The sequence below is a fragment of the Callithrix jacchus genome, chromosome 4 (genome assembly GCF_049354715.1).
Source record: "Callithrix jacchus isolate 240 chromosome 4, calJac240_pri, whole genome shotgun sequence".
Lineage (NCBI taxonomy): Eukaryota > Metazoa > Chordata > Mammalia > Primates > Cebidae > Callithrix > Callithrix jacchus.
Window position 1 is genome coordinate 6,174,207 of NC_133505.1, and position 24,969 is coordinate 6,199,175.

Genomic DNA, 24,969 nt, shown 5'->3' on the forward strand with positions numbered 1-24,969 from the left:
AGAGGGTTTTACCAACTTGATCAGGCTGGTCTTGAACTCCTGACCTCATGATCCACCTGCCTTGGTCTCCCTAAGTGCTGGGATTATAGGTGTGAGCCACTGCACCTGGCCAGCTTTCTGCTGTTAACAGGAGGTCTATCCCTAGTACTAGAAGGCCTGCAGTGTGGTAGGGTGACTAGATTTTGGGGAGAGTATACTTATACTGCATCCTCTAATCTAGCTCTTATCAGTAATAAAGCCATTTTAAAAAATAGCATATTGAGGGCTGGCCATGGTGGCTCATGCTTGTAATCCCAGCACTTTGGGAGGCCAAGGTGGGTGGATCACTTGAGTCCAGGAGTTCAAGACCAGCCTGAGCAACATGGCCAAACCCTGTCTCTACAAAAACACACAAAAAAATTTAGCTGGGCATTGTGATGCATGCCTGTAGTCCTAGCTACTCAGGAGACTGAGGTGGGAGGATTGCTTGAGCCCTGGGGGTGGTGAGCAGAGATCAGGCCACGGTACTCTAGCCTGGGTGACAGAATGAGACCCTGTCTCAGGAAAGGCAGATCGAGGTATAATTCACTTAAAGTGCACCACCATCATCCTCAGCAAACTGACACAAGAACAGAAAACCAAACACCGCATGTTCTCACTCACAGGCGGGTGTTGAACAATGAGAACACATGGACACAGGGAGGGGAGCATCACACACTGGGGTCTGTTGGGGGGAAATGGGGGAGGGACAGCATGGGGTGGGGAGTTGGGAGAGATAGCATGGGGGGAAATGCCAGATATAGGTGAAGGGGAAGAAGGCAGCAAATCACACTGCCACGTGTGTACCTATGCAGCTATCTTGCATGTTCTTCACATGTACCCAAAACCGAAAACGCAATAAAAAATTTAAACTGCACATAGTACAGTTTTGATGTATGTGCATATCTGTGAAACCATGACCACAGTAAACAGCTGAACAAGTGTAATTACCCATAAACGTTTCCTCGTGGCTCTTTGTAATCCCCCTCTCCCTTGGCAATCACTAGAGATCAGCTTGTATTTTCAGAGTTTCATGTATAGTAGTACCGTGTGGAGCTACCCTCAAACAAGGCCCTTCCTTTCCAGGCTATTTTAACTCACTCCTTTAGCAACTGTGAACAGAAGTTCTCTGAAAAAGAATATGAAGGAAAGAGACTTTATTGCATGAACAGCTTCCAAACCACAGAGATACAGCCTTCTGTGTAAAACAGATGTGTTTCAAAACGCAAAGCAAGGGTTCTGGAGTTACAGCAAAATTCCACCCAGGTTTCCAGTCAGGTCCATATGTAAATGGAGTGAAACTTGCTTAGTTCTGATTGGTCAGTGTAGCTGCGTTCTGGTTGGTTGATACAGCTGAGCCCTGATTGGTTAAGGCAGGTAAGCTCTGATTGATTCGTTCAATTTGGGGACTCCAGAGCTCACCTGAACCAATGTGTGGGTTTTTGGGGAACTCAGAGCATGTGTGTGACATCTAGTTAGCAAATAATCACTTAGGTGTTTTTGATTGTTTGAGACAGGATCTCACTCTGTCACCTAGGCTGGAGTGCAGTGATGCCATCATGGCTCACTGCAACATGGACGTCCCAGGCTGAAGTGATCCTCTCACCTCTCAGCTTCCTGACTACTGGGGACTACAGGTGGGGGCTACTTTTTTTGTAGAGATGAGGGTCTCACAAAGCTGTCCAGGCTGGTCTCAAACCCCTCTGCTCATGTGATCCACCTGCCTCTGCCTCCCAAAGTGTTGAGATTACAGGTGTGAGCTACAGTGTGTGTGTGTGTGTGTGGGGGGGGATGTCCCACTTAGGTCTATTTTAAATTTAGGCCCAGTTAACCACTGTGGATTTATCTTAAAGGATTAGCTCTTTCAAGTTCACATTTGTTCCCATAATTCTGCTGAGGAAAATGCTGGTTGTGGTATTGAGAATGGGAATGGGGCATTGTAGTTAAACTAATTAAGTGGCTCCTGTGTCATCTTCAATCCTGAGTTCTGCATTAGTTTACTGAGAGAGCAAATGCGAAGCTAAGTGAAGGAGCCAAATCTTTATAATCTCAACAATGATGACCTTCCATTACTGAAACTAAAGACATTTTTATTTATTGAGGGAGAGTGTCTCTGCCGCCCAGGCTGGAGTACAGTGGTACAATCGCACTTACTGCAACCTCCGCCTCCTAGTTTAAGTGATTCTTGTGCCTCAGCCACCTGAGTAGCTGGGATTACAGATGTGTGCCACCACACTCGGCTACTTTTTATATTTTTAGTAGAGACTGGGTTTCACCATGTTGGCAAGGCTAGTCTTGAACTCCTGGCCTCAAATGCTCCACCCACCTCGGCCTCCCAAAGTGCTGGGATTACAGGTGTGTTGCCCAGCCAACTAAATTAATTCTGTTACTTCAAAATTCATAGGTTGAAGCTCTAACCCCCAGTACCTCAGATGTGTTTGGAGACAGAACCTTTGAAGAGGTGATTAAGTTAAAATGAGTAAAATGAGGCCATTAAGGTGAATCCTAATTCAAATCAACTGGTTTTCTTTCTTTTCTTTTCTTTTTTTTTTTTAGATAGAGTCTTACTCTGTCACCCAGGCTGGAGTGCAGTGGCACCATCTTGGCTCACTGCAACCTCCACCTCCTGGGTTCAAACAGTTCTCCTGCCTCAGCCTCCTGAGTAGCTGAGACTACAGGCACACGCCACCATGTGCAGCTAATTTTTGTATTTTTAGTAGAGATGGGATTTCATCATGTTGGCCAGGCTGGTCTTGAACTCCTGATCTTGTGATCCGCTCACCTCAGCCTCCCAAAGTGCTGTGATTACAGGCTTGAGCCACTGCGCCTGGCTTCAACTGGTTTTCTTGTTAGGAGAGATTAGGACCTGCAGAGAGACATCAGGGGCACACAGACACAGAGGAAAGATCGTGAGAGGACATGGCAAGAAGGCAGCCATCTACAGGCCAAGATGAGGGGCGTCAGGAGAAAGCAAACCCGCTGACACCTTGATCTTGGTCTTCTGGCATCCAGAACTCTGAGAAAATAAACATCTTTGCTTAAGCCACCCAGTCTGGTATTTTGTTACAGCAATGCAAACTAATATGCACAGGCAACTTAATCAGCCTAAGGCTTAGCATAAAAGTCTTGCTTTAAAGGTTCCCAAAGTGAAGTATTATCCTGTTGATCTTAGAGGAAAATTGAGATGTTTCCCAACATTAAGTCCTCAAAACCAATAAGAAAGACCTGTAGCCTTGGTGACTTCACTGAGAAACAGTCATTTCAGAAGGGGCCACTAACAGGGACTGGTAGTATTTCATTGTTCTGGTGCTGGTTATAGAGTGCGTTGTTTCTGAGAATTCACTGAGCTGTTCACTTCCTGAAATATGTATCCTTTTTTTGTATATTATAGTGAAATGAAAGTTTAAAAAAGCAACCAATCTTGCCAAGTTACTTTCAAAGTCAGTTATGAAGAGATACTGCAAGAGATTTCCCAGGGAGAGAGGAAACAGTTCTCTATCTTGATTCAGGTGGTGCCTGCATAAACCTACCTATTGAGGTGATAAAATGGGATAGAGCTATATAGACTCACATACAAGAGTGCACAGAAAAACGAGTGAAATTGAGGCTGGGCACAGTGGCTCATGCCTGTAATCCCAGCACTTTGGGAGGCCAAGGCAGGCAGATCACCTGAGGTCTGGAGTTCCAGACCAGCCTGGCCAACATAGAGAAACCTGTCTCTAAATTTGATACTGTATTACATAGGTAATAAGCAAACCGTTGGGTGAAGGGAACACGAGACTCTGCATTATCTTTGCAACTTATATGAATTTATAATCATTTCAAAATTGTTAAAAGATGTTGAGGAGGAAAGGCCAGACTCATATGGTCAACAGTGAAATAAGAAAAGCATTTCCATTAAAATCAGGAAGAAAGGTAGGAAAGGAAAAAAAAGCAAAGTCACCATTTCCTACAATTAACTGGTCCCTGGAGCCTCTCTTTTTGAGTTGAGATTAGTCAGCGGCAAAGCTTCCTTTATTTGAAGCCTACATGGAGAGTATTCTCACCTCCATTCTAAAGAGATGAACCCAGGTTGCAGTGTCGGGGGTCCGGCACGTCTGCTGGGGGGCTACCGACCTGCGGGAGTCCCCAAGACCGCCAACGTAGATGTCTCGTTCAACCTGAGGGGGAGAGTGCGCGGAAGTGAAAGAAAAAAGTAAAGCGGAGTCTGGAGGTCTGTGTAACTTATAGTCAAAACGCAGCAAGTTTATTCTTGTGGGTTACAGCTTTTATGCCTTTTTTGTTGTTACATTTACTTTATCTCAGCAGAAAAGGGGTAAACAGAAAGGAAATAAAAACTCCATAAAAAATAGTTATCAGGGGCTTGTGATAAGTGGTCACAAAGCAGTTTAAGGGGGCTTGTGATAATAGTTTACAAAGCAGTTTATGTTTTTCAAAGATACACAGTGCAAGCAAACAATGGTGCCCTTAAGGTGGCTTGTTAATCCTGTTTTCCATCAGGAGGTAGAACAAAGGCTTAGCTCCAGGGAAAATATGGGCAGGGGTCTCTTGTCCCTCTTAGGCATCTCAATTGTAGCAAGTTTATTGCTTACGCAGAGACTGATGGGGACATGAAAGCAGACAGCACAATGTCCTCATAAACTGCAGACCTTTGCTTTGCATTCTATTTTTGCCTCAGTGACTCAGCCCGCGGCCTTTGTCTCAGCTCGACAGCCCTCGAGATGGGGGAGTGCAGATAGGTCCAGCAGCCAAGATGGGGCAAGTCACGCTGCTGTCTCAAGCCCTTGGCACGAACACTGCACATTGCAGGACTGAGATTTTATCATAGCAGGAAGAGAGCACTTAGGTTTACACAGTGATGCCAGGCATAGTGATGTTTCTGTCAATGATGGACTGCATATACGACTTACAGTCCCATGAGAGGATAATGGAGCTGAAAAGTTCCTGTCACCTAGTGACGTAGCCATGGTAAGGTCCATGCAGCCCAATGCGTCACTCACCTGTCTGCAACGATGCTGGTGTAAACAGATCTGCATTCCCAGTTGTATAAGAGCATAGCACATACAGTTGTGAACAGTATTTAATACTTGATCATAAATGACCATGCTGCTGGTTCCTGTATTTATTATACTGCACTTTCCAATGTGAGTGTGCCCCTTCTACATATAAAAAACGTTTACTGTAAAACAGTATGCTGGGCGCAGTGGTCCACTCCTATAATCCCAGCACTTTGGAAGGCTGAGGCTGGAGGATTGCTTGGGCCCAGGACAACGTGGTGAGACCCCATGTCTATAAAAAACATGTTTAAAAAGGTTAGATGCATGTGGTGGCCTGTGCCTGTAGTCTCAGGTACTCGGGAGGCTGAGGTAGGAGGATCGCTTGAGCCCGGGAGGTCAAGGCGGCAGTGAGCCACGATGGTGCCGCTGCACTCCAGCCTAGATGACACAGTGAGACCCTGTCTCAAAAACAAAACAAAAGAATGTCGGGTTATACCAGCACTAGCCTCATAAATGTCTGGCTTGCTGTGTCTCTTGATTGCATTATTTTCTCTTGTGCTGGATTTCATCTTCTGTTGCTTTGCTCACCATGGTCCCTGAGCATACAAAACCCATGGCTACTGTTGCCGGTAAGAGGCCACGTCAAGTGACTAATCTTGAAACGAGAAATTACCGACTACCAACCAATGGGTTGAGGGGTTACAGCAGTTTTTAAGGCCCACTGCCAGAGGAGAACCCTTGCTCAGGCTATTGCTGCAACAAGAAAACCACTGGAGAAGACGCTGATGCAGTTCTGAAAGGGTTCCATCTATGACTCCATCGGGACCCTTGCTCGGGCTTGGGGTGGTGTCACCAAGGATTGTATAAATGACATCTGGAAGAAGACACTCAAGAGGTTCATCCATGACTTCCAAGCGTTTGCCAAGGACAAGGACGGTGCAAAAACCATCAAGGCTGCAGTTGAGATGGCAAACTATTTTAACCTGGGGGCGGAGGACGATGACACTGAGGGGCTCCTACAGGTGGTTCCGGAGGAACTGACTAATGAGAAGCTGTTGGAACTGGAACAGGAACACATACCTGAAGAAGAGGCAAGGAAGGAAAAACTGCAGGAGAAGAAAAAGAATCCCCATGAAAATTCACAGTGAAGAGTTGAGAAGTTTCTGCACATCTCAGTAACTGCTTTAAAAATTTTTGAAAACATGGGCCCCTCAATACCAAAAGGGTTTCATTAATAGAGCAGTGTTCTTTGTGCATTATCTGCTTACAAGCAAATCTGTGATGAAAAAAGAAACCAAGCAGGCTACCACAGGCATATTTCTGATGTGTCATAGCTCCTAACAACCTCACGTTGGTCCTTCAGGAAGTGTTCCAGAAGATGCCATTGTTATCCTGGCTTCATGCGGTTTTTTTTTTTTTTGTTTTTTTTTTTTTTGTGTGAGTCAGGGTCTCACCCTGTCACCCAGGCTGGAGTGCAGTGGAGCAGTCATGGCTCACTGAAGCACTGACTTGTCAGGCTCAAGCGATCCTCCCACCTCGGCTGCCTCAGTAGCTGAGATGACAGATGTGCGCCACCATGCCTGGCTAAATTTTGTATTTTTTTGTAGAGACACGGTTTTGCCATGTTGCCCAGGCTGGCCTTGAATTCCTGGGCTCAAGTGATCTGCCTGCCCCAGCCTCCTGAAGTGCTGGGATTATAGGCAAGAGTCACCGAGCCCAGCTGTCCCTGAGTGTTATTGCCCCTGAAAACCTTCCAGCAGGACAAGATGAGGAGGTGGATATCCATGAACCTTACCCTTTGTAGGCCTAGGCTAATGTGTGTAATTATGTCTTAGTTTTTAACAAAAAAGTTGTTTTGTTTTTTTTTTTGAGACGGAGTTTCGCTCTTGTTACCCAGACTGGAGTGCAATGGCGCTATCTCGGCTCACCGCAACCTCCGCCTCCTGGGTTCAGGCAATTCTCCTGCCTCAGCCTCCTGACTAGCTGGGATTACAGGCACATGCCACCATGCCCAGTTCATTTTTTGTATTTTTAGTAGAGACGGGGTTTCACCATGTTGACCAGGATGGTCTCGATCTCTTGACCTCGTGATCCACCCGCCTCGGCCTCCCAAAGTGCTGGGATTACAGGCGTGAGCCACCGCACCCAGCCAAATTATTTCTTAAAACAGAACTTTGTGACCTAAATTTGTCTTTTTCAAATTTGAAAGAGAATCCGTAGTTTTAATGTAAGATTTCCTTCATTTTCTCTCTTTTTAAAATCAAACCTCTCTATGTAGTCTACTGTTCCTATTTTTTAGCATCTAGTACAGTGTCTGATTAGCAGTAGGGATTCAGTAAAAGTGTGTGAAATTTTTTTTTTTTTGAGATGGAGTTTCACTCTTGTTACCCAGGCTGGAGTGCAATGGCACCATCTCAGCTCACCGCAACCTCCACCTCCTGGGTTCAGGCAATTCTCCTGCCTCAGCCTCCTGAATACCTGGGATTACAGGCGCGTGCCACCATGCCCAGCTAATTTTTGTATTTTTAGTAGAGACGGGGTTTCACCATGTTGACCAGGATGGTCTCGATCTCTTGACCTCGTGATCCACCTGCCTCGGCCTCCCAAAGTGCTGGGATTACAGGCTTGAGCCACCACGCCCAGCCAACAAAAAAATTTTTTTAAAAATTTAAAATATGAAAACAAGGATATAAAGAATATCTTTTTATATAGTTGTGCAATTAGTTTGTGCTTTAAGCTAAGTGTGATCGTAAGAGTCAAAAAGTTAAAACATTTTAAGTTTAGAGAGTAAAAATTTACAGTAAGCTAAGGTTTATTGAAGAAAGAAAAATATTATTTTTTGAGATGGTGTCTTGCTCTGTTGCCCAGGCTGGAGTGCAGTGGCCCAATCTTGGCTCACTGCAAACTCTGCCTCCTGGGTTAAAGCGATTCCCCTGCCTCAGCCTCCTGAGTAGATGGGATTGCAGGTATGTGCCACCACGCCTGGCTAACTTTTTTAGTTTTGGTATAGACGAGGCTTCACCATGTTGTCCAGGCTGGTCTCAAATTCCTAACTTCGTGATCCACCTGCCTTGGCCTCCCAAAGTGCTGGGATTACAGGTGTGAGCCACCGCACCCAGTCAGAAAAACATTATTTAATAAATGTAGTGTAGCCTAGGTGTAGAGTGTTTATAAAGTCTACAGTGGTGTACAGTGGTGTCCTAGGCCTTCACATTCACTCACCACTCACTAAATTACTCACCCAGAGCAGCTTCCAGTTCTGCAAGCTCCATTCATGGTAAGCGCCTTATTTATACAAGTGTAGTTTTTTAATCTTTCATAACCGATTTTTACTGTACCTTTCCCATGTTTAGATACATAAATATTTGCCATTGTCTTACAACTGCCTATAGTATTCAGTACAGTACCATGCTGTGCAGGTTTATAGCCTAGGAGCAACAGGCTAGACCGTACAGCTTAGGTGTGTATGAGGCTAGACCGTACAGCTTAGGCATGTATGAGGCTAGACCGTACAGCTTAGGCGTGTATGAGGCTAGTCCATACAGCTTAGGTGTGTAAGAGGCTAGACCATACAGCTTAGGTGTGTAAGAGGCTAGACCATACAGCTTAGGTGTGTAAGAGGCTAGACTGTACAGCTTAGGTGTGTATGAGGCTAGACGGAACAGCTTAGGTGTGTATGAGGCTAGACGGAACAGCTTAGGTGTGTATGAGGCTGTACCATCCGGGTTTGTCTGACATTTCTGATGTCACACATCATATGATGAACATCTGTGATGTTTGTACAAGGACAACATCACCTGACGACGCATTTCTCACTGTGTATCTGTTGTTGAGCAATATGTGATTGTATAACGTGAGACATTTGCAAAAACACCCATCCACTAAACCACTGGGCAGGGTGTTGTCTGTGTTCTAAATGATGATGAGGGCTGGCTACAATGGTGCCCTCCCGTAATCCCAGTACTTTGGGAGGCTGAGGTGGGAGGATGGCTTGAACCCAGAAGTTTGAGACCAGTCTGGGCAACACAGCGACACCCTGACTGTACAAAAAATAAAAGAAAAATTAACTGGGTGTGGTGGCATGTGCCTGTGGTCTCAGCTATTCGGGAGTCAGAGTTGAGAGGCCTGCTTGAGCCCAGGGGGTCAAGGCTGCAGTGAGCCATGGTCTCGCCACTGCACTCCAGCCTGGGTGGCACAGTGAAACCCTGTTCAGAAAAAAAAAAATAATAAATTGTGGCAAATCCTTCCAAGGTAGCTGATACAATGAATGGCTTATAGGTAAATCCTTACCAGTTTCCAAACCCATTTCTGTTCATGTGTAAGTACTGCCAATGCCACATCCTCTCCAGCATCGGCTGTCTCCTTAGTTTTTAATGATTGCCGTTCTGCGTTCTAACTGGCTTGAGATGTTATCATAATGTGGTTTTGATTTGCATTTTTCTAATGATCGGTGATGACGAGCTGTTTTTCATATTTGTTGGCGGCTGCACAAATATCTTCCTTTGAGAAGTGTTCATATCCTTTGCCCACTTTTTGATGAGGTTGTTTTTTTTTCTTGTAAATTGAAGTTCTTTGTAGATTCTGGATATTAGCCCTTTGTCAGATGGGTAGATTGCAAAAATTTTTTCCCACTCTGTTGGTTGCCAGTTCACTCTAATGATAGTTTCTTTTGCTGTAGAGAAGTTCTTTAGTTTAATCCCATTTGTCTATTTTAAATTTTGTTGCCATTGCTTTTGGTGTGTTAGTCATGAAGTCCTTACCAGTGCCTATGTACTGAATGGTATTCCTAGGTTTTCTTCTAGGGTTTTTATGGTATTAGGTCTTCTGTTTAAATCTTTACTCCATCTAGAGTTAATTTTTGAATAAGGTGTAAGGAAAGGATCCAGTTTCAGCTTTCTGCATATGGCTAGCCAGTTTTTCCGACACCATTTATTAAATAGGGAATCCTTTCCCCATTGCTTGTTTCTGCCGGGTCTGTCAAAGATCAGATGGTTGTAGGTATGTGGCATTATTTCTGAGGCCTCTGTTCTGTTTCATTGATCTGTATCTCTGTTTTGGTACCAGTACTGTGCTGTTTTGGTTACTGTAGCCTTGTAGTATAGTTTAAGTCAGGTAGCATGCTGCCTCCAGCTTTGTTTCTTTTTGCTTATGACTGTCTTGGCTATGTGGGCTCGTTTATGGTTCTATATGAAGTTTAAGGTGGTTTTTTCCAATTCCGTGAAGAAAGTCAATGGTAGCTTAATAGGGATAGCATTGAATCTATGTTACTTTGGGCAGTCTGGCCATTTTCATGATAGTGATCCTTCCTAACAATAAGTGGGGAATGTTTCTCCATCTGTTTGTGTTCTCTCTTGTTTCCTTGAGCAGTGGTTTGTATTTCTCGAAGAGGTCCTTCACATCCCTTGTTAGTTGTATTCCTATTTTATTCTTTTTGTAGCAATTGTGAATGGGAGTTCACTCATGATTTGGCTCTCTGTCATTGGTGTACAGGAATGCTTGTGATTTTTACACATTGATTTTGTATCCTGAGACTTTGCTGAAGTTGCTTATCAGGTTAAGGAGATTTGGGGCTGAGATGATGGGGTCTTCGAAATATAAAATCATGTCATCTACAAATAGAGACAATTTGACTTCCTCTTTTCCTAACTGAATGCTCTTTATTTCTTTATCTTGCCTGATTGCCCTGGCCAGAACTTCCAATACTATGTTGAATAGGAGTGGTGAGAGAGGGTATCCTTGTCTTGTGCTGGTTTTCAAAGGAAATGCTTCCCGCTTTTGCCCATTCAGTATGATATTGGCTGTGGATTTGTCATAAATAGCCCTTATTAGTTTGAGATATTTTCTATCAACACCTAGTTTATTGAGAGTTTTTAGCATGAAGGGCTGTTGAATTTTGTCAAAGGCCTTTTGTGCATCTGTTGAGATAATCATGTGGTTCTGTTTATGTGATGGATTACAGATTTCCCATACTTGATTTAAAAAACACACTAATTTGCTTTTTAATGTGTTGTAAGCTAAATGGGAGATGAAGAAGCTATAACAAGTGAATATGTAATGATAATTAGTGAAAGAAATACGAGGAAGATGACCATACATTTCCCTCTAAGCAGAGGCTTAGGTCTAGCATGTAAAAAACCCACACATAGAGAAGTAACTGGATAGTTTCTCCTGGTAACAAAATAATTTTAAAAGTCAAAAGCAGGATAAAAGAAATACATAAAATAAATGGACTAACAAAAGGAAACGTGTGTCTAGTGACACCGTTCTTTCTTCTGGTGAAGATCCTACCTTTGTTAAAGGCTTCCTGATACAATTTGAGGTTCAGTGAGGCCACATGAAATTTCCTTTTTTGGGTTTTTTTTTTTTTGAGACAGAATCTTACCCTGCCACCCAGGCTGGACTGCAGTGGTGAGATTTTGGCTCACTGCAACCTCCACCTACTGTGTCCAAGTGATTCTCCTGCCTCAGTCTCCTGAGTAGCTGGGATTACAGGCATGCACCACCATGTCTGGCTAATTTTTTTGTATTTTTAGTGGAGATGGGGTTTCACCATGTTGGCCAGGTTGGTGTCAAACTCCTGGCCTCAAGTGATCTGCCCGGCTTCGCCTCCCAAAGTGTTGAGATTACAGGTGTAAGCCACTGTGCCTGGCCTCACATGAAATTCCTTAAAATATAAATGAACGCTGGATAAAAATACATATTGCTAAAATAATGAACAGTGATTATATCTGGATAGCAGGGTTTCAGAAAGTTTCTCCCTCATACTTTTCTATACTTTAAAAACACAGGCTGGGTGTGGTGGCTCACACCTGTAATCCCAGCACTCTGGGAGGCCAAGGTGGGTGGATCACTTGAGGTCAGAAGTTTGAGACCAGCCTGGCCAACGTGGCCAAACCCCATCTCTGCTAAAAATACAAAAATTAGCCTGGCATGGTGGTAGACACCTGTAATCCCAGCTTCTCAGGAGGCTGAGGCAGAAGAATTGCTTAAACCTGGAAAGCAGAGGTTGCAGTGAGCCAAGATCGTGTCCCTGCACTCCAGCCTGGGCGACACAGTGATGCTCCATCTCAAAGACCAACACAAACAAAGAAACAAACAAAAAAAAACAGATTAAAAAAAGGTATATAATGGATAACAGTGGAGCATGTACGAGAGAGAGATAGGCCAATCTGTGACAGCTGGATGGCTGGACTAGACCCCTTTCTGTGACCGCCACCTCTGCAACTGGGTAAATTCTTGGTTCAGCTTAGCAAGCATTCTATGAGCACATACCGTGGACAGGCCCTTCTCTGGGTTCTGGGTTCATAGTTTCACATGCCAGCTCCTTCCCTGAGGGACTGACTGATGACGGCTCAGCTCCTTCCCCGAGGGACTGACTGATGACGGCTCAGCTCCTTCCCGGAGGGACTGACTGATGATGGCTCTCTGGGGAGGAAGTGCTATTTACACAAATGCAAACTGGTGTAATATCATCCAGTAAAAACTCACACGATCACCAAGCAGGGAGAAAAAGCACAGCCAGAGACCTTAACACCGGGAGAGGAAAGTTTGTTCATACAACATTTATTATCTGCACACTCCACTCTGTCTGCAGGCTAGACACTGCAACACACAATTGTCAGAAACTAGAAAAATAGGTTACGTCCACATGTTTAAAAAGCAAAACTTTATAAATACCTCACCATACTCATTCCTAATTTTTATCCCACAAAGTACGGCATGGAACAATGACAGCGTCAGTATTATTCAAGTAAAATGCGACTTAAAATAGCTGCACATGGGTGATTAAAACACTAGGCTCCTGTCTTTAGAGGAAGAAGTCATGTGGCACAACTTCAAGTGTGTAACTGAAGTTAACAGTAAAGCAGATTTGCTCACATTTGCTTCTGATTTTTGCTTCTGCCGCGTCTCTTTAGTAGAATAAACAAACAGCACTTCACTTAAAATCGTATTTAAAAGCCACTGAAATGGATAAACAGAAGCAGATCAGCTCTTTAATGAGAATCCCAGCATAGCTGGAGGAAGTTCAAGGGGAACTGTTTTTTCAAGGCCAATAGACTCTTGTTATGCGGCTAATTTCATCTGCGTTATCGTTGCTGGGAGGTTCCTCTGGGAATTCGTGGAAGCAATGCTGGAAAAGTACCTTCTTCACAGGAGGTGTCCAGTAAAATGAAATAACGCCTGATAAACGCAAGAAAGGTCTATCTCCCTCCTGGTCTGGATCAGGAGCGGACACATGTTTTCTTTAAGGAGACGAGCAGTAAACATTAGAGGCTTTGCAGGCTATACTGTCCTTCTCCCAACAGATTCAACTCTGCCAAGAAAGCAGGCCCGGCCCGCACCGTGAATGAAGAGCCGTGGCTAATGCACACTGAAATCTGAACTCCATAGGATTTTCAGGTGCCATGAAATATTGTTCTTCTTTTGATTTTCTGCACAATCATTTGAAAACATTTAAACCAATCTTAGCTCACGGGTTGTACAAAAAAACAGGTGTCAGGCCAGATCTGCTTTGTGGGCCATAGTTTGCCCACCCCTGATCTGATGGTTCTTTTCTAGTCCATGTTGTGCAATATATTTATTTATAAATCCCATCACGTATGGGCACTTTAAAAAACAACAAAATGTTCAGTTAAAAACACTTCCCCTGCTTCCCACAAACAGGGACCATTTTACTAAACAATAAGCTAGTTCCTCTAATTACAAAATGGACAAGGAGATTACAATGAGTCCCTGGCCCTCAATTTATGAACCCCTGAGCCAAACATGCAGGCAGACTCAAAATCTGCCACCCGACTAAAGAATCTACTAGCTTACACTGTTAAAAATGAATTAGGAAGTATTCCTGCACACAGCTCAGCGTTAGTAATCCAGACTTACAGAAAATAACATTGGAGCATTTGTATTCTTAATAGAAAAAGGATGGATATACCTAAATCATAAGTAATTAGAATGTTATATAAAACCACCGAAAAACTCTACAAATAAAGAGCAAAATGCTGACTGAGTATGTGATCTTGACAGGCCAGGGCCTTGCCACGAGGAGAGGAATTTCAGCTCTTGCTTCTCCTTGGGGAGGTGGCTGGTACACCCCAGGCCAGGTGCCACGCGGCTCCCTGTGTGCGCAGGGACTTGCCAGACCTTTACTCAACCACAGCTTCCCGGTGGCTCAGCGAGGGATGTTAAATCCTAGGTGCAGGTCAGGAGTAACTGCATCTAGCTCTACTTTCATTCACATTTTCCTTTTACGACCCAGAATAACCAGAGGACGTACGTGGAGTCTACACAGACAAAGATGGGGAAAGGGAGGTGCTTCATCTCCACCTACCTACCTGGCCAGGAATTACCTTTATTCTTATGTGGCTAAGAGGCATGTCTAGAAGAGCTTAGAGTTTTCTTAATTGGATTTACATCTGTTTAAGATTACAGAGTCTTTCGTTCAACGTGAGAGGCAACACCAGTCACAGGGGCTTTTGTTTCTTGTGTGCTATTTGAATGATGAGCTGTAAAAACTCTTGCTAGATCAAAGGTGCCTGAAATTCAGGGGCTTGTGCCCTGCTACAAACTGCACTGACAGTTACAGAAATTCTTTCCCTTGTGAGCTGACTGTGGTGACAGTGCTTTTTGCTCTTTTGGAGGTGAGGGAGCAGCACCACACCAGGACGGAAGGAACAGGCTGCAGGTGAAAGCCATTTATTCAGGCACAGGTGGGTGGGCAGGTGGGCATCAGCCTCCTCCCATCTTGGCAAAGCCATTGCCAGTAAGCAAAAAAGGGCTGGGCAGTGCTGCTCATAACAATGGCTCTTGTACATCCTTAGAATTTTCACTTTTTTGAGCGGTACTTTTACTTTCTCTCTGGCTCACAATATCGAAGGGAGCTAAGTAAGGTCTGTACAGAACCTCCACTGTACGCGTGGGGCGGAAGGTGCTGCACACAGGCCCCAGGTGACAAGCCCCTGTATGCCTCCCTTCCATCCCGCAGGCCGCGCCCCTGCATGCCTCCCTTCCATCCCGTAGAGCGGCTCCTGCTATTCTTTGCTTTTCACTTGAGCTCACGTCCTTAAGGAAGGGAAACGAAGTGGCAAAGGGGACAGAAATGAAAATAGAATTCAGCAGTAAATTTAGGATAATAAAGACGTCAAGTAAAAAACTGGTTCAGGAATAGGGAGAGGTGCTCCTTCATGTCTCTCAGAAGCACAGACAATTCCATACCATTTACTGTCTTTGAAAGATGGCTTAGTCAAAACTGCCACAACACCCGCAATGCGCTTCTCTGTCTTAGGTGCTGAGCTGGCAGATGCCGGGGAGGGGTGCTGTGCCTCCCACCTGCCTGCCAGTCACAGGCAAGGGTCTCCTTCAAGTTGCTCTGGGCCCATATTCTGTAGCCACGTGGGGGATAACTGTGCCACTGCCCAGGCAGTGATCAAGCCTTTGTGACGGCGGAGGGGCTGTTCTGCCCTCGCTGTGCCTACTCTCAGGCAGCCCAGGCCGCACTGGGGAGCCAGGGTCTCATTCTGTACACCCAGTGCTGGTTCTCCTGAAGTCTGCAGCCACAGGCACGTGGCACGTCTTGGTCCCTAGTTAGGTTAAGGGCAGGGGTAAGATTACGAGGACTGGATGAGTTTTGAAAAATTCACAACTCTGAAAACCTACTACTTCGTTTAAAATAACGGATGGCACGTACCTATGTATGTAGGTAAGCCTCCTTTGAACTTTTTTTAAAGAACCAAAGAATCCTACAAGCCCCCGTAACACACATACTTGAGTTCCAGGTACTCATCGATACCGTACTTAGACCCCTCTCGCCCAAGCCCAGACTGCTTCACTCCACCGAAAGGGCATTCCACGGAGGAAATCAGTCCCTCGTTGACGCCAACCATGCCCACTTCCAGCTGCTCTGCCACTCTCCAGATCTGGGCTGGGTCCTGAGAGTAAAAATAGCCTGGCATCGGGATAAAAGACGTGAACGGCATTTAGAGTAGTCACTAACGATAACATGGCCAAACATGAGGGCACCCCTGATGACTCCGTCCCATCACCGGGGCCGAGAATCTTCCCTGCTCCCATATAAAATCCCAGGGGGTCTTGTCCACTTCTTCACGTCAAAACCTTTGAATGTCACCTCTTGCTTCAACTGTACTCTCACGATTTCCTATCAAAACCTTCTTCCTGTTTTCTACTATTCCGTCCACTCTGCACACGTTCGATTTCCTCCCACGTGACATTTTTGCCCAAGCCTTTTGCTATGACTCCTGATTATAAAATAAGGTTAGATTCCTCAGCAGGTATTCAACACCCTCTCCCCACCAAGAGTTTCACCCAACATTTCTGGCATCACCTTCCATTACTGCAGTCACCAGCCGTCCTCTCCACACCTGTCGGCCAGATCCTCCTCACCCTTTTTACCTTGCTTCTGAACTCCCTTGGTGCCCTCTGCCCAGAATCTCTCTCCTACAATTTCTGCACAACCAGAATCCTGCCCATCATTTATAACCTAGTTGAGGGTACGTCTTCCTCCACCATCCTCCCATTGAGAAGGAAGAGACAAACGTTGAACTGAGGGTTACAAGTCCTTGTGCACACATCTTACTCCAGCTTTATGATAACTCTGTGGGGCCCCATGGCATGCTTATCGTTCCTCTTGGTATAAGTGGTTCTTTTACAGCTAGAGAAGCTTCTGTAGAGCTGTAGTGGTATCTTGTGTTTGTATTTTCTGCAGTACTTCGCCTGCTGTGGATGCTACGACATAATTTTCTCAGGGTTACAGAGTACATGCAGTGGCCACCTGGACCATCTCCAAACTACAGGAATGGGAGCCAGCAGTGAGGCACCGCTGCAAACACCATCTTCACCCCTTTCACTATCCCTGATGCTCTGTGCTGATGCCCTTCCTCTTCTGTCAGGCTTAAAGGAGCCAGGCAAAAGGGAAGAAAAGGCACTTGGAATTTTTGGGCATTAAGTCTCTGAGAACATGGAACTTTGAGATGTGTGCAGTTCTTCACCTAGAAAAGTAGAACAATGTGTGCCTTCTCTCCTCCCCACAGCTCTCCCTGGCCACACTGTAATTAGAGAGCCCCCAAATGGGTATCATGGGGTCAAGGCAAACGAACAGGTACCTGCACACATCCAAATCCATTCTGCCACTTGGAAAGCAACAAAACACATGCTTCATTGAAGCTTCTGTCTCAAAACCCAGGGTGAGGTTTAAAAGGTACATCTGGCAAGAGCTTGAGAAAAATAATTATGACTGTTGTTGACAAGGACAAACACCTACCTGCTAACCCAACATCAGCTGCGTTGGCGATTGCAATAGCCTCCTCCTCTGTATCGAATCTGCCAAAGTTAAGATAGGGCATAAAATATGTGAGGGGGAGAGGAAAGGAAGCCAGTTTTCTTTTCTTCTGATTTGTTTCCCAAATAATCACAAGGAGTAAATCAGAGTTTTGCAAAGAGATCCAAGAGCAGATTGCAGAAAAAAGCAACCCCATTCCCCGAGATAAGTCAGTGATCAGGGCTGTCCTGCTCAAATCAACACTGGCTCCTAAGAGAACAAGACAAAAGCCGACCAACATGCAGGTAACTGTGAGACAACCAGAACACCAAACAAAATCCCTTTAAACAAAAGTAGGATTACTGACCTAGTGCAGTGGCTCACCCCTGTAATCCCAGCACTCTGGGAGGCCAGTGTGGGTGGATCACCTGAGGTCAGGGCTTTGAGACCAGCCTGACCAACATAGAGAAGCCCTGTCTCTACTAAAAATAGAAAATTAGCTGGGCGTGGTGGCACATGCCTGTAATCCCAGCTACTCGGGAGGCTGAGGCAGGAGGTTGCGGTGAGCCGAGATTGCACCACTGCACTCCAGCCTGGGTGACAGAGTGAGACTCTGTCTCAAAAAAAAAAAAAAAAAAAAAAAAAAAAAAAAATTGTAATGACGACTTCAGAAGCCAGCCTGGTGTTGCAGAAGGAAAATGTTCAGAAGAGGCTGGGGCCAGGCTCTGATGTGTCCTCCACCACTCAACAATGTCATGACGCTTGGGAGTCTCCTCTCTGAAAGGAGGGACTGCACCAAAGCCCGTGCGATCCCTTCTAGCTTTAAAATCTTAATTTCAGGAATAAGATGTCAGTGGCATTTTTCTGTTGTTCCAGAATCGTAACTGGGGGCAGAAAGTTCTAAGCACGCCAATTTCCAAATTCGGAGATCTACTAGTAGAGGAAGCGGCTGTCTCTCTGCAGGGCTTGCAAAGAGGGGCTGGGCAGAGCCGGCACGGGAAAGTCAGCCTGTCCAAGGCCACACAGGCATGAAGCAGCAAAGTGTACAGTCACATCACATCACTCCAAAGCCTGCATTCCCAACCAGTGTGTCCCTTCAGTCCTGTTAAAACGTCCAGTTCGCATTTTTGGTAAAAAGTTTTTATTAAAGAAGATGAATGTTCTTCAAGTGGTCCATTTCCCCAGTAGTGGAATAAAAAATAAACTTCATAAGCAAGATGTAACAAGGCGAATGAAATACATAATAAGAAAGATTTCTGGTCCTGGGTAAGATGGTATGGACAGCAGCAGCAGCCCGCTGTCTCTGAATCCAATGCTGGACATGCCAGAGGAGAGAGAAACTCAGGTGGCAGAGGCTGCAGTGAGCCGAGATCGCACCACTGCACTCCAGCCTGGGTGACAGAGCAAGACTCCATCTCAAAACAGCAGCAACAAGAACAAAACAACCATATTAACGACATCAGGACCTCAACTGAGAAACGTCACTGCGCCATACCAGACAGTAAAATGTAAGAGTATCAAAGTTCGAGAGAAATTCTCATCATTTCTAGACAGAAAAAGTAGATCCCTTTCGAAGAAGCAAGAATCAGGTTTCTTGGCAACAACCCTGGATAAAATAGATTAGGAGGCCGAGTGTGGTAACTCACACCTGTGACTCCAGCGCTTTGGGAGGCTGGGGCAGTCGGATCACTTGAGGTCAGGAGTTTGAGGCCAGCCTGGCCAACATGGTGAAACCTGCTCTCTACTAAAAATATAAAAAGTAGCCGGGTGTGGTGGTGTGCACCTGTAGTCCCAACTACTCAGAAGGCTGAGGCAAGAGAATCACTTGAACCCGAGAGGCGGAGGTTGCAGTGAGTCGAGATTGTGCTACTGCACTCCAGCCTGGGTGACAGTTAGACTCCATCTAAAAAAAATGCAAAAAAACGAGTAAAGGAGTAATATCTCTGAAGGGTTGAACCTAGAATTTTGTCCAGGTTAAATTATTATCTACTTGTGAAATGGGAGACAAAAGACAACGAAAGGGCACAGAAGGTTCATTTTCTATTGACGCCAGTGAAATAACCCTTTGAGGTGTAATACATTAAGAAGAAAAATGAGTTCAGGTCTGGGCTGGTGGTTCACGCCTGTAATCTCAGAACTTTGGGAGGCTGAGGTGGGTGTATCACCTGAGGTCAGGAGTTCGAGACCATCCTGGCTAACTTGGTGAAACCCCAGCTCTACTAAAAATACAAAGATTAGCTGGCCATGGTGGTGCGTGCCTGTAATCCCAGTTACTCAGGAGGTTGTTGCCGGAAAATCACTTGAACCTGGGAAGCGGAGGTTGCAGTGAGCCAAGATTGCACCACTGAACTGCAGCCTGGGCCACAGACGAAACTGTGTCTCAAATTAAAAAAAAAAAAAAAAGGAATCTGATAAATTGTTGGTTCAAATAAGTTAGGATTTTAAAAAACCGAATAAATTGCACTTTGCTCTTCAATGGACTCAACACAGCTGTCTGCCTCCTGGCCACCCCTCAAAGCAGCACGGGAATCTCTTTCAGAGTTTCCCCTCCTCTGTTCTATTCTTCCTCCCATCTCCCCGCTGGCTGGAGGATCTTACTTGATAACGGGTGCCAGAGGCCCAAAAGTCTCTTCGTGAGAGCACAGCATGTCCTGGGTGACATTGCTGAGCAGGGTGGGCTCAAAGAAGTTTTTTCCAAGTTGGTGTCGTTTTCCGCCTGTCACGATGGTGGCCCCTTTACAAACAGCATCATTCACCTGTTTCTCCACCTGCGTGGTGAGGAAGAAAAACAGCTTTCCACATGATACCATCTTTTAGAACATTTAAACTGCAGAAAACGACAACTAGTTCTATCTTGTTTCTTTAAAAGAAGGTTAAAAGTAAAGCATAGTGGTTTCCTGTTGTAGAAGGAACAGCGTTTGCAGAGATTCAGAAGCAAGAGCGCCACCTCCATCCTTGCTCTGTGATCTCTTCTCTGTTTGATCTTCCTGTGTGTTGAGTGGTCTGATGTCTATTCACTTCTTTCTATGCCTGCGGCTCAGCTGTTTCCCGGATTTGCTCCCATTGCATTCTGCGTGATTTCCACCTTCTGGCATGCCATGTAGTCCTCTCTCCTGAACTGAGCGTTGACGGCTTTCTGACACACACATTCTCCTCAAGTAGTTGTTTTACAAAAGATGCGCTCAGTGTGGTCTAGTTTCTGAATTTTCGTCTGCCAAGTGTCTGATGTTTATCTTGTACTGCACCTGACTGATAATTCGCTTGACTACAGAATTCTGATCCGAAATAACTTCCCTTCAGCACCCAGAGTGCACTTCTCCCTCCTATGCTGCCGATGACATCTGAGCCAAAAGTGGTTCTCTCCCTTTATGCGGTAGCTTTTTCCTCACCCTTTTATGTGATAGCTATAGAGCTAAAACTCCAGACTATGAGAGCACGGAAGATCCTAGGAGATTTTATATGTGTGTGTGTGTGTGTGTGTGTGTGTGTGTGTGTGTATGTGTGTGTATATATATAGTTAAAATTATATATATATATATATATATATATATATATATATATATATTTCCCTTTTCATTCATCCTACATGGTAATCGGTGAAATCTTTCAATCTGCAGAATAATTATTTTCCCCGAATTCTGAGAAGTTTCCATCCATAATTTACTTGGTAATGTCACTTCCTCCATCTTCTCAATGATTTTATTCTAAAACTCCTACCACTGTGACAGGTATTGGTAGTTTGGATTAGTTCTGATTTTTTGGCATTTCTATTTTTTGCCTCTCTATCATTTGCTCTAAACTCCATGAGATTGCCTACATTTTATTATCTATCTTCAGCTACCAAATCTTGTGACAGTCGTGTCTAATTTCTACAGACTTTGTTTTCATTGCTTCACTTCCTAGAACTTCCTTCTTCCCAACAGTGTACACGTGTTCTGTGTTCTCAAAACTCCCGTAGGACACGATGAGATTCTTAGAAAAGTCCTTCCAGTTCCCTGTTCGTCTGCTTCCCTCAGGGACTGCTGTGTTTGCTCCTCCTGCCCCTTCCTCTCAGGTGCTGATGGTTTTCGCAGCGCAATCCCTGCTTGTTCATCTTTCTGAATGAAGGACTGAGCTGTCCAAACTAATGTGGTCAACTCCCCCCCCCCCCGCCCCCCAGCCCCAGCAGTGTGTTTGGGGCACACACACACACACACACAAAAGAACTGGGTTGATCAATTTGAGGATGTGTGGCATGAGTGGTCTTTCTGTTTTAAGTTTGGGTTTATTCTAACTTACAGGCTTCACGTAAGAGCAGCTCCCTTCCCCAAAGGAAGACAGTATTTCCTCAGAAACACTGTCCTGCCCAGAAAAAAAATGCCTCTGCTGTCTTGGTGGTAGTAGTGGTAGGGAGGGATGGTGGGAAGGACCCAGAGACTTGTGCAGAAGTAGAATCAACCAGCTTCATCTCCTCCCCTCCTCCTATCCCTATTTTCTATACCTACCAATTCTAGAAAGGATCTAGAAACGGTCTGTCATTTAAAATGGCACTAACTTCCTCTGCAGGGTCCCGCTGGGTAGACCCATCTATTTTGACTTCTATTAGCACAATCACTTCTGAGTTCCAGAAGTTCATTACAGTCTTTGGTTCACTGGAGTTGTTTTCCCTTCCATTTTCAGCTGACTTTCCTGTTTTTTTTTGTTTTTGAGATGAAGACTCACTTTGTCACTCAGGCTGAAGTACACTGGCGCGATCTCAGCTCACTGCAACCTCCACCACCTGGGTTCAGGCAGTTCTCTTGCCTCAGCCTCCTGAGTAGCTGGGACTACAGGTGCTTGCCACCACGTCTGGCTAATTTTTCTACTTTTTCTTTTTTGTAGGGGTGGAGTTTCACTCCTGACCTCCAGTGATCCACCCACCTCAGTCTCCCAAATGCTGGGATTACAGGTGTGAACCACCAGTGAAAGCCCGGCTTTCAGCTGAATTTTCTATAGGAGTTCTGAAAGGTAAATAGAGGCATGGATGTATTGCCTCTGAGACTCACTCTTTTAGGACCACGCCCTGCTGATGCATCATCTGCAAGTAATCCCCATTAGCTGGGATGGCTTACTCCTGTGAATTTTATATTTTAGAAATAATTCTGTGTAACAGGGGTCTACCCTTTTGGTCCCCCGATATAATCTGCTCTGCCCTTTTCTTGTCATATTAATGTGAAGTGCAGGTTTTTTTCTTTTCCTGGAACCCACTCTATGACAGTATGTACACTAAAGCCAACACAATGAACTGTTTTAAACAAGGTAGTTTCCACCAAACTTCTTTCCAGCAAAAAGAGAGATCTCACGGTTTGCTTGTTTGAAGTCCTGGCACGTGGCACCATCTGGAGGGCAACGTCTGTATCTTCCCGTCAGGAAAACATCTCCCAAGACAGAATGGTTTCCCAGCCCGGCTGCAAACCAGCATCATCCTGGGCACCTAAAAAATGCCAATGCATGGCCGGGTGCGGTGGCTCAAGCCTGTATTCCCAGCACTTTGGGAGGCCGAGGCGGGTGGATCACAAGGTCAAGAGATCGAGACCATCCTGGTCAACATGGTGAAACCCCGTCTCTACTAAAAATACAAAAAATTAGCTGGGCATGGTGGCGCGTGCCTGTAAGCCCAGCTACTCGGGAGGCTGAGGCAGGAGAATTGCCTGAACCCAGGAGGTGGAGGTTGCGGTGAGCCGAGATCGCGCCGTTGCACTCCAGCCTGGGTAACAAGAGCGAAACTCCATCTCAAAAAAAATCCTTGTCACTCCAGAAAGGATTTTTTAAATAGTAGAATAAGGAGAGAAGTCTCATATAGCCAGTACTGTGGATTAGAACTTTTTTAAAATAAACAAATTCTTCTTAAAAAGTTTCCCTTCAGCATCTCTAAATCCTGAACATGGCATCTGCGATTCTGCGCCCCTGGCTGGGATGCTTTCACCAAGGAGTGTTCTTGACTTGGATTTTTTTCATCAAGAGAAGAAAGAACAGGGCGTCAGAATTGTAGCTGAAATGCAAACTGTCTCAAAACCAAGCCAGTCTGCCGTTCCATAGCTGTTCCAAAAGAGGAATAAACTTTGTCTCAAGATCCTACTTGCTGAGGCAGTGAAGGTAGAATTACCGCCACTGTAACGAAATTTACGGAGGGCAGTAAAGACCTGCGGTGACAGACTGCAGGCAGACTGGGTGTGATGGCGGGGCTCCAGCAGCTCATGACCAGACGACGCCCGCGATTCATGAACTGGGAGGCAGGAATTCACTTTTCCCGGTTTCTCCACTGTTTTCCAAATAGGATTGCTGGGCACTTTACCAAAATGACTTTTTTGTTTTCAGTTTTTTTTTCCTTTGCAACATCATTTCTCTTAGCTGTTACTATTTTTTAACTTATTTTGAACTTGTAGTTTTTTAATGAAAATATAGTTGAAAACTCCATCTGCTCCATGTATAGATGTAGATCTCTCATACTTTGTGCTTTCTTTAAAATTTATTTTCACTTTTTTGCCTTTCAACATCATTTATTTTTTAGCTGTTATTAATTTTAATTGACAGTTTATAATTGGACGTTATCTGGGGAGTATGGTGTGATACTTTGATTCATGTATACAATACGTGATGACCAAATCAGGGTAGTTAGCACATCTGTCGCCTCAAATATTGATCATTTATTTGTACTGGAAACCTTCAAAATCCACTCTTCTAATAATAGCTATTTGAAAATACACAATACATTGTTGCTAATTACAGGCACCCTACAGTGCTAGAGAACACCAGAGCTTATTCCTCCTGTCTGGCTGTAACATTCTGTCAACCCATCCCTCTGTATCTATCACCATGCGCTCCAGCCAAAGTGTTTCTTGCTGATGAAGCATTTGATTCTGAAACCATGAAATTTACTTTAACAAATAATACAGTAAACTTACCTTTTCCACCGCTTTTTCATTAATTAACGGGCCCTGGGTAGTTCCCTCCTCGAATCCATTACCTACACGCAGGTTCTTCTTCATGGCCTCGGCAAATGCCTTTACAAAGGCATCATGGATGCCCCTTTGCACCAAGAATCGGTTTGAGCAAACACAAGTCTAGACAGGAGACAAAAACACACCCACACAGTTTGTCAGAAGCTGCCTCCGGTGAAACACTTCCCCCTGTGGCTCCCTGTGTGCAACCTGCCATTTTCCTCCGCACGTGGGCTTGGCCCCAAAGATAAAAGCACTGAGTCAGCACATGTTCCTCTGCCGTTCCCTCCACAGCTGCTACGCTCCTGTGATTAGATGGCACTAAGTACCTGTACGTCCAAAAAAAAAAAAAAAAGGAAAAAAGCCGCCCAATCCATGTTTGTTTCAAATGGCTTCAATAAGCCATTATAAAACAAATGGCGGGTTGGGGAGGGAAGGGGGAAGAATGCGGTTCTCCTGGGAGACTGTGACGCTACAGCAGAGGGCAAGAGGAAGATGGTCCAATACCGACTTACGTTCTTTTCTTTTCTTTTCTTGAGACAGTGTCTCAGTTTGTTGCCCAGGCTGGAGTGCAGTAGTGGTGACTTCACTGTAGCCTTGACCTCCAAGGCTCAAGAGAGTCCAAGTACGTGGGACTACAGGCACTTGCCACCAGGCCCAGTTAAATTTTAAATTTTTTTTGGCTGCACACGGTGGCTCATTCCTGTAATCAGCTCTTTGGGAG

General features: G+C 44.9%; 1 protein-coding gene and 1 long non-coding RNA gene across 2 annotated transcripts in view; one reads left to right on the plus strand and one right to left on the minus strand.

Annotated features, from left to right (window-relative positions):
* Positions 1 to 1,565: 1,565 nt before the first annotated feature.
* LOC144582010 (uncharacterized) lies at positions 1,566 to 2,987 on the plus strand. The gene is made up of 3 exons (XR_013533631.1): positions 1,566 to 1,655; positions 2,423 to 2,516; positions 2,872 to 2,987. It is a non-coding gene; the product is annotated as an uncharacterized LOC144582010 (long non-coding RNA).
* A 9,575-nt stretch (positions 2,988 to 12,562) lies between these two features.
* ALDH5A1 (aldehyde dehydrogenase 5 family member A1) overlaps positions 12,563 to 24,969 on the minus strand; it is a 40,368-nt gene continuing 27,961 nt past the window's right edge. Inside the window, exons 7-10 of the mRNA XM_035294772.3 lie at positions 24,210 to 24,368; positions 19,885 to 20,054; positions 17,290 to 17,348; positions 12,563 to 15,957 (exon numbers count right to left, since the gene is read on the minus strand). Coding sequence (XP_035150663.2) covers positions 15,752 to 15,957; positions 17,290 to 17,348; positions 19,885 to 20,054; positions 24,210 to 24,368 — 594 coding nt within the window. The 3' untranslated portion in view covers positions 12,563 to 15,751. The remainder of the gene's footprint in view (positions 15,958 to 17,289; positions 17,349 to 19,884; positions 20,055 to 24,209; positions 24,369 to 24,969) is intronic.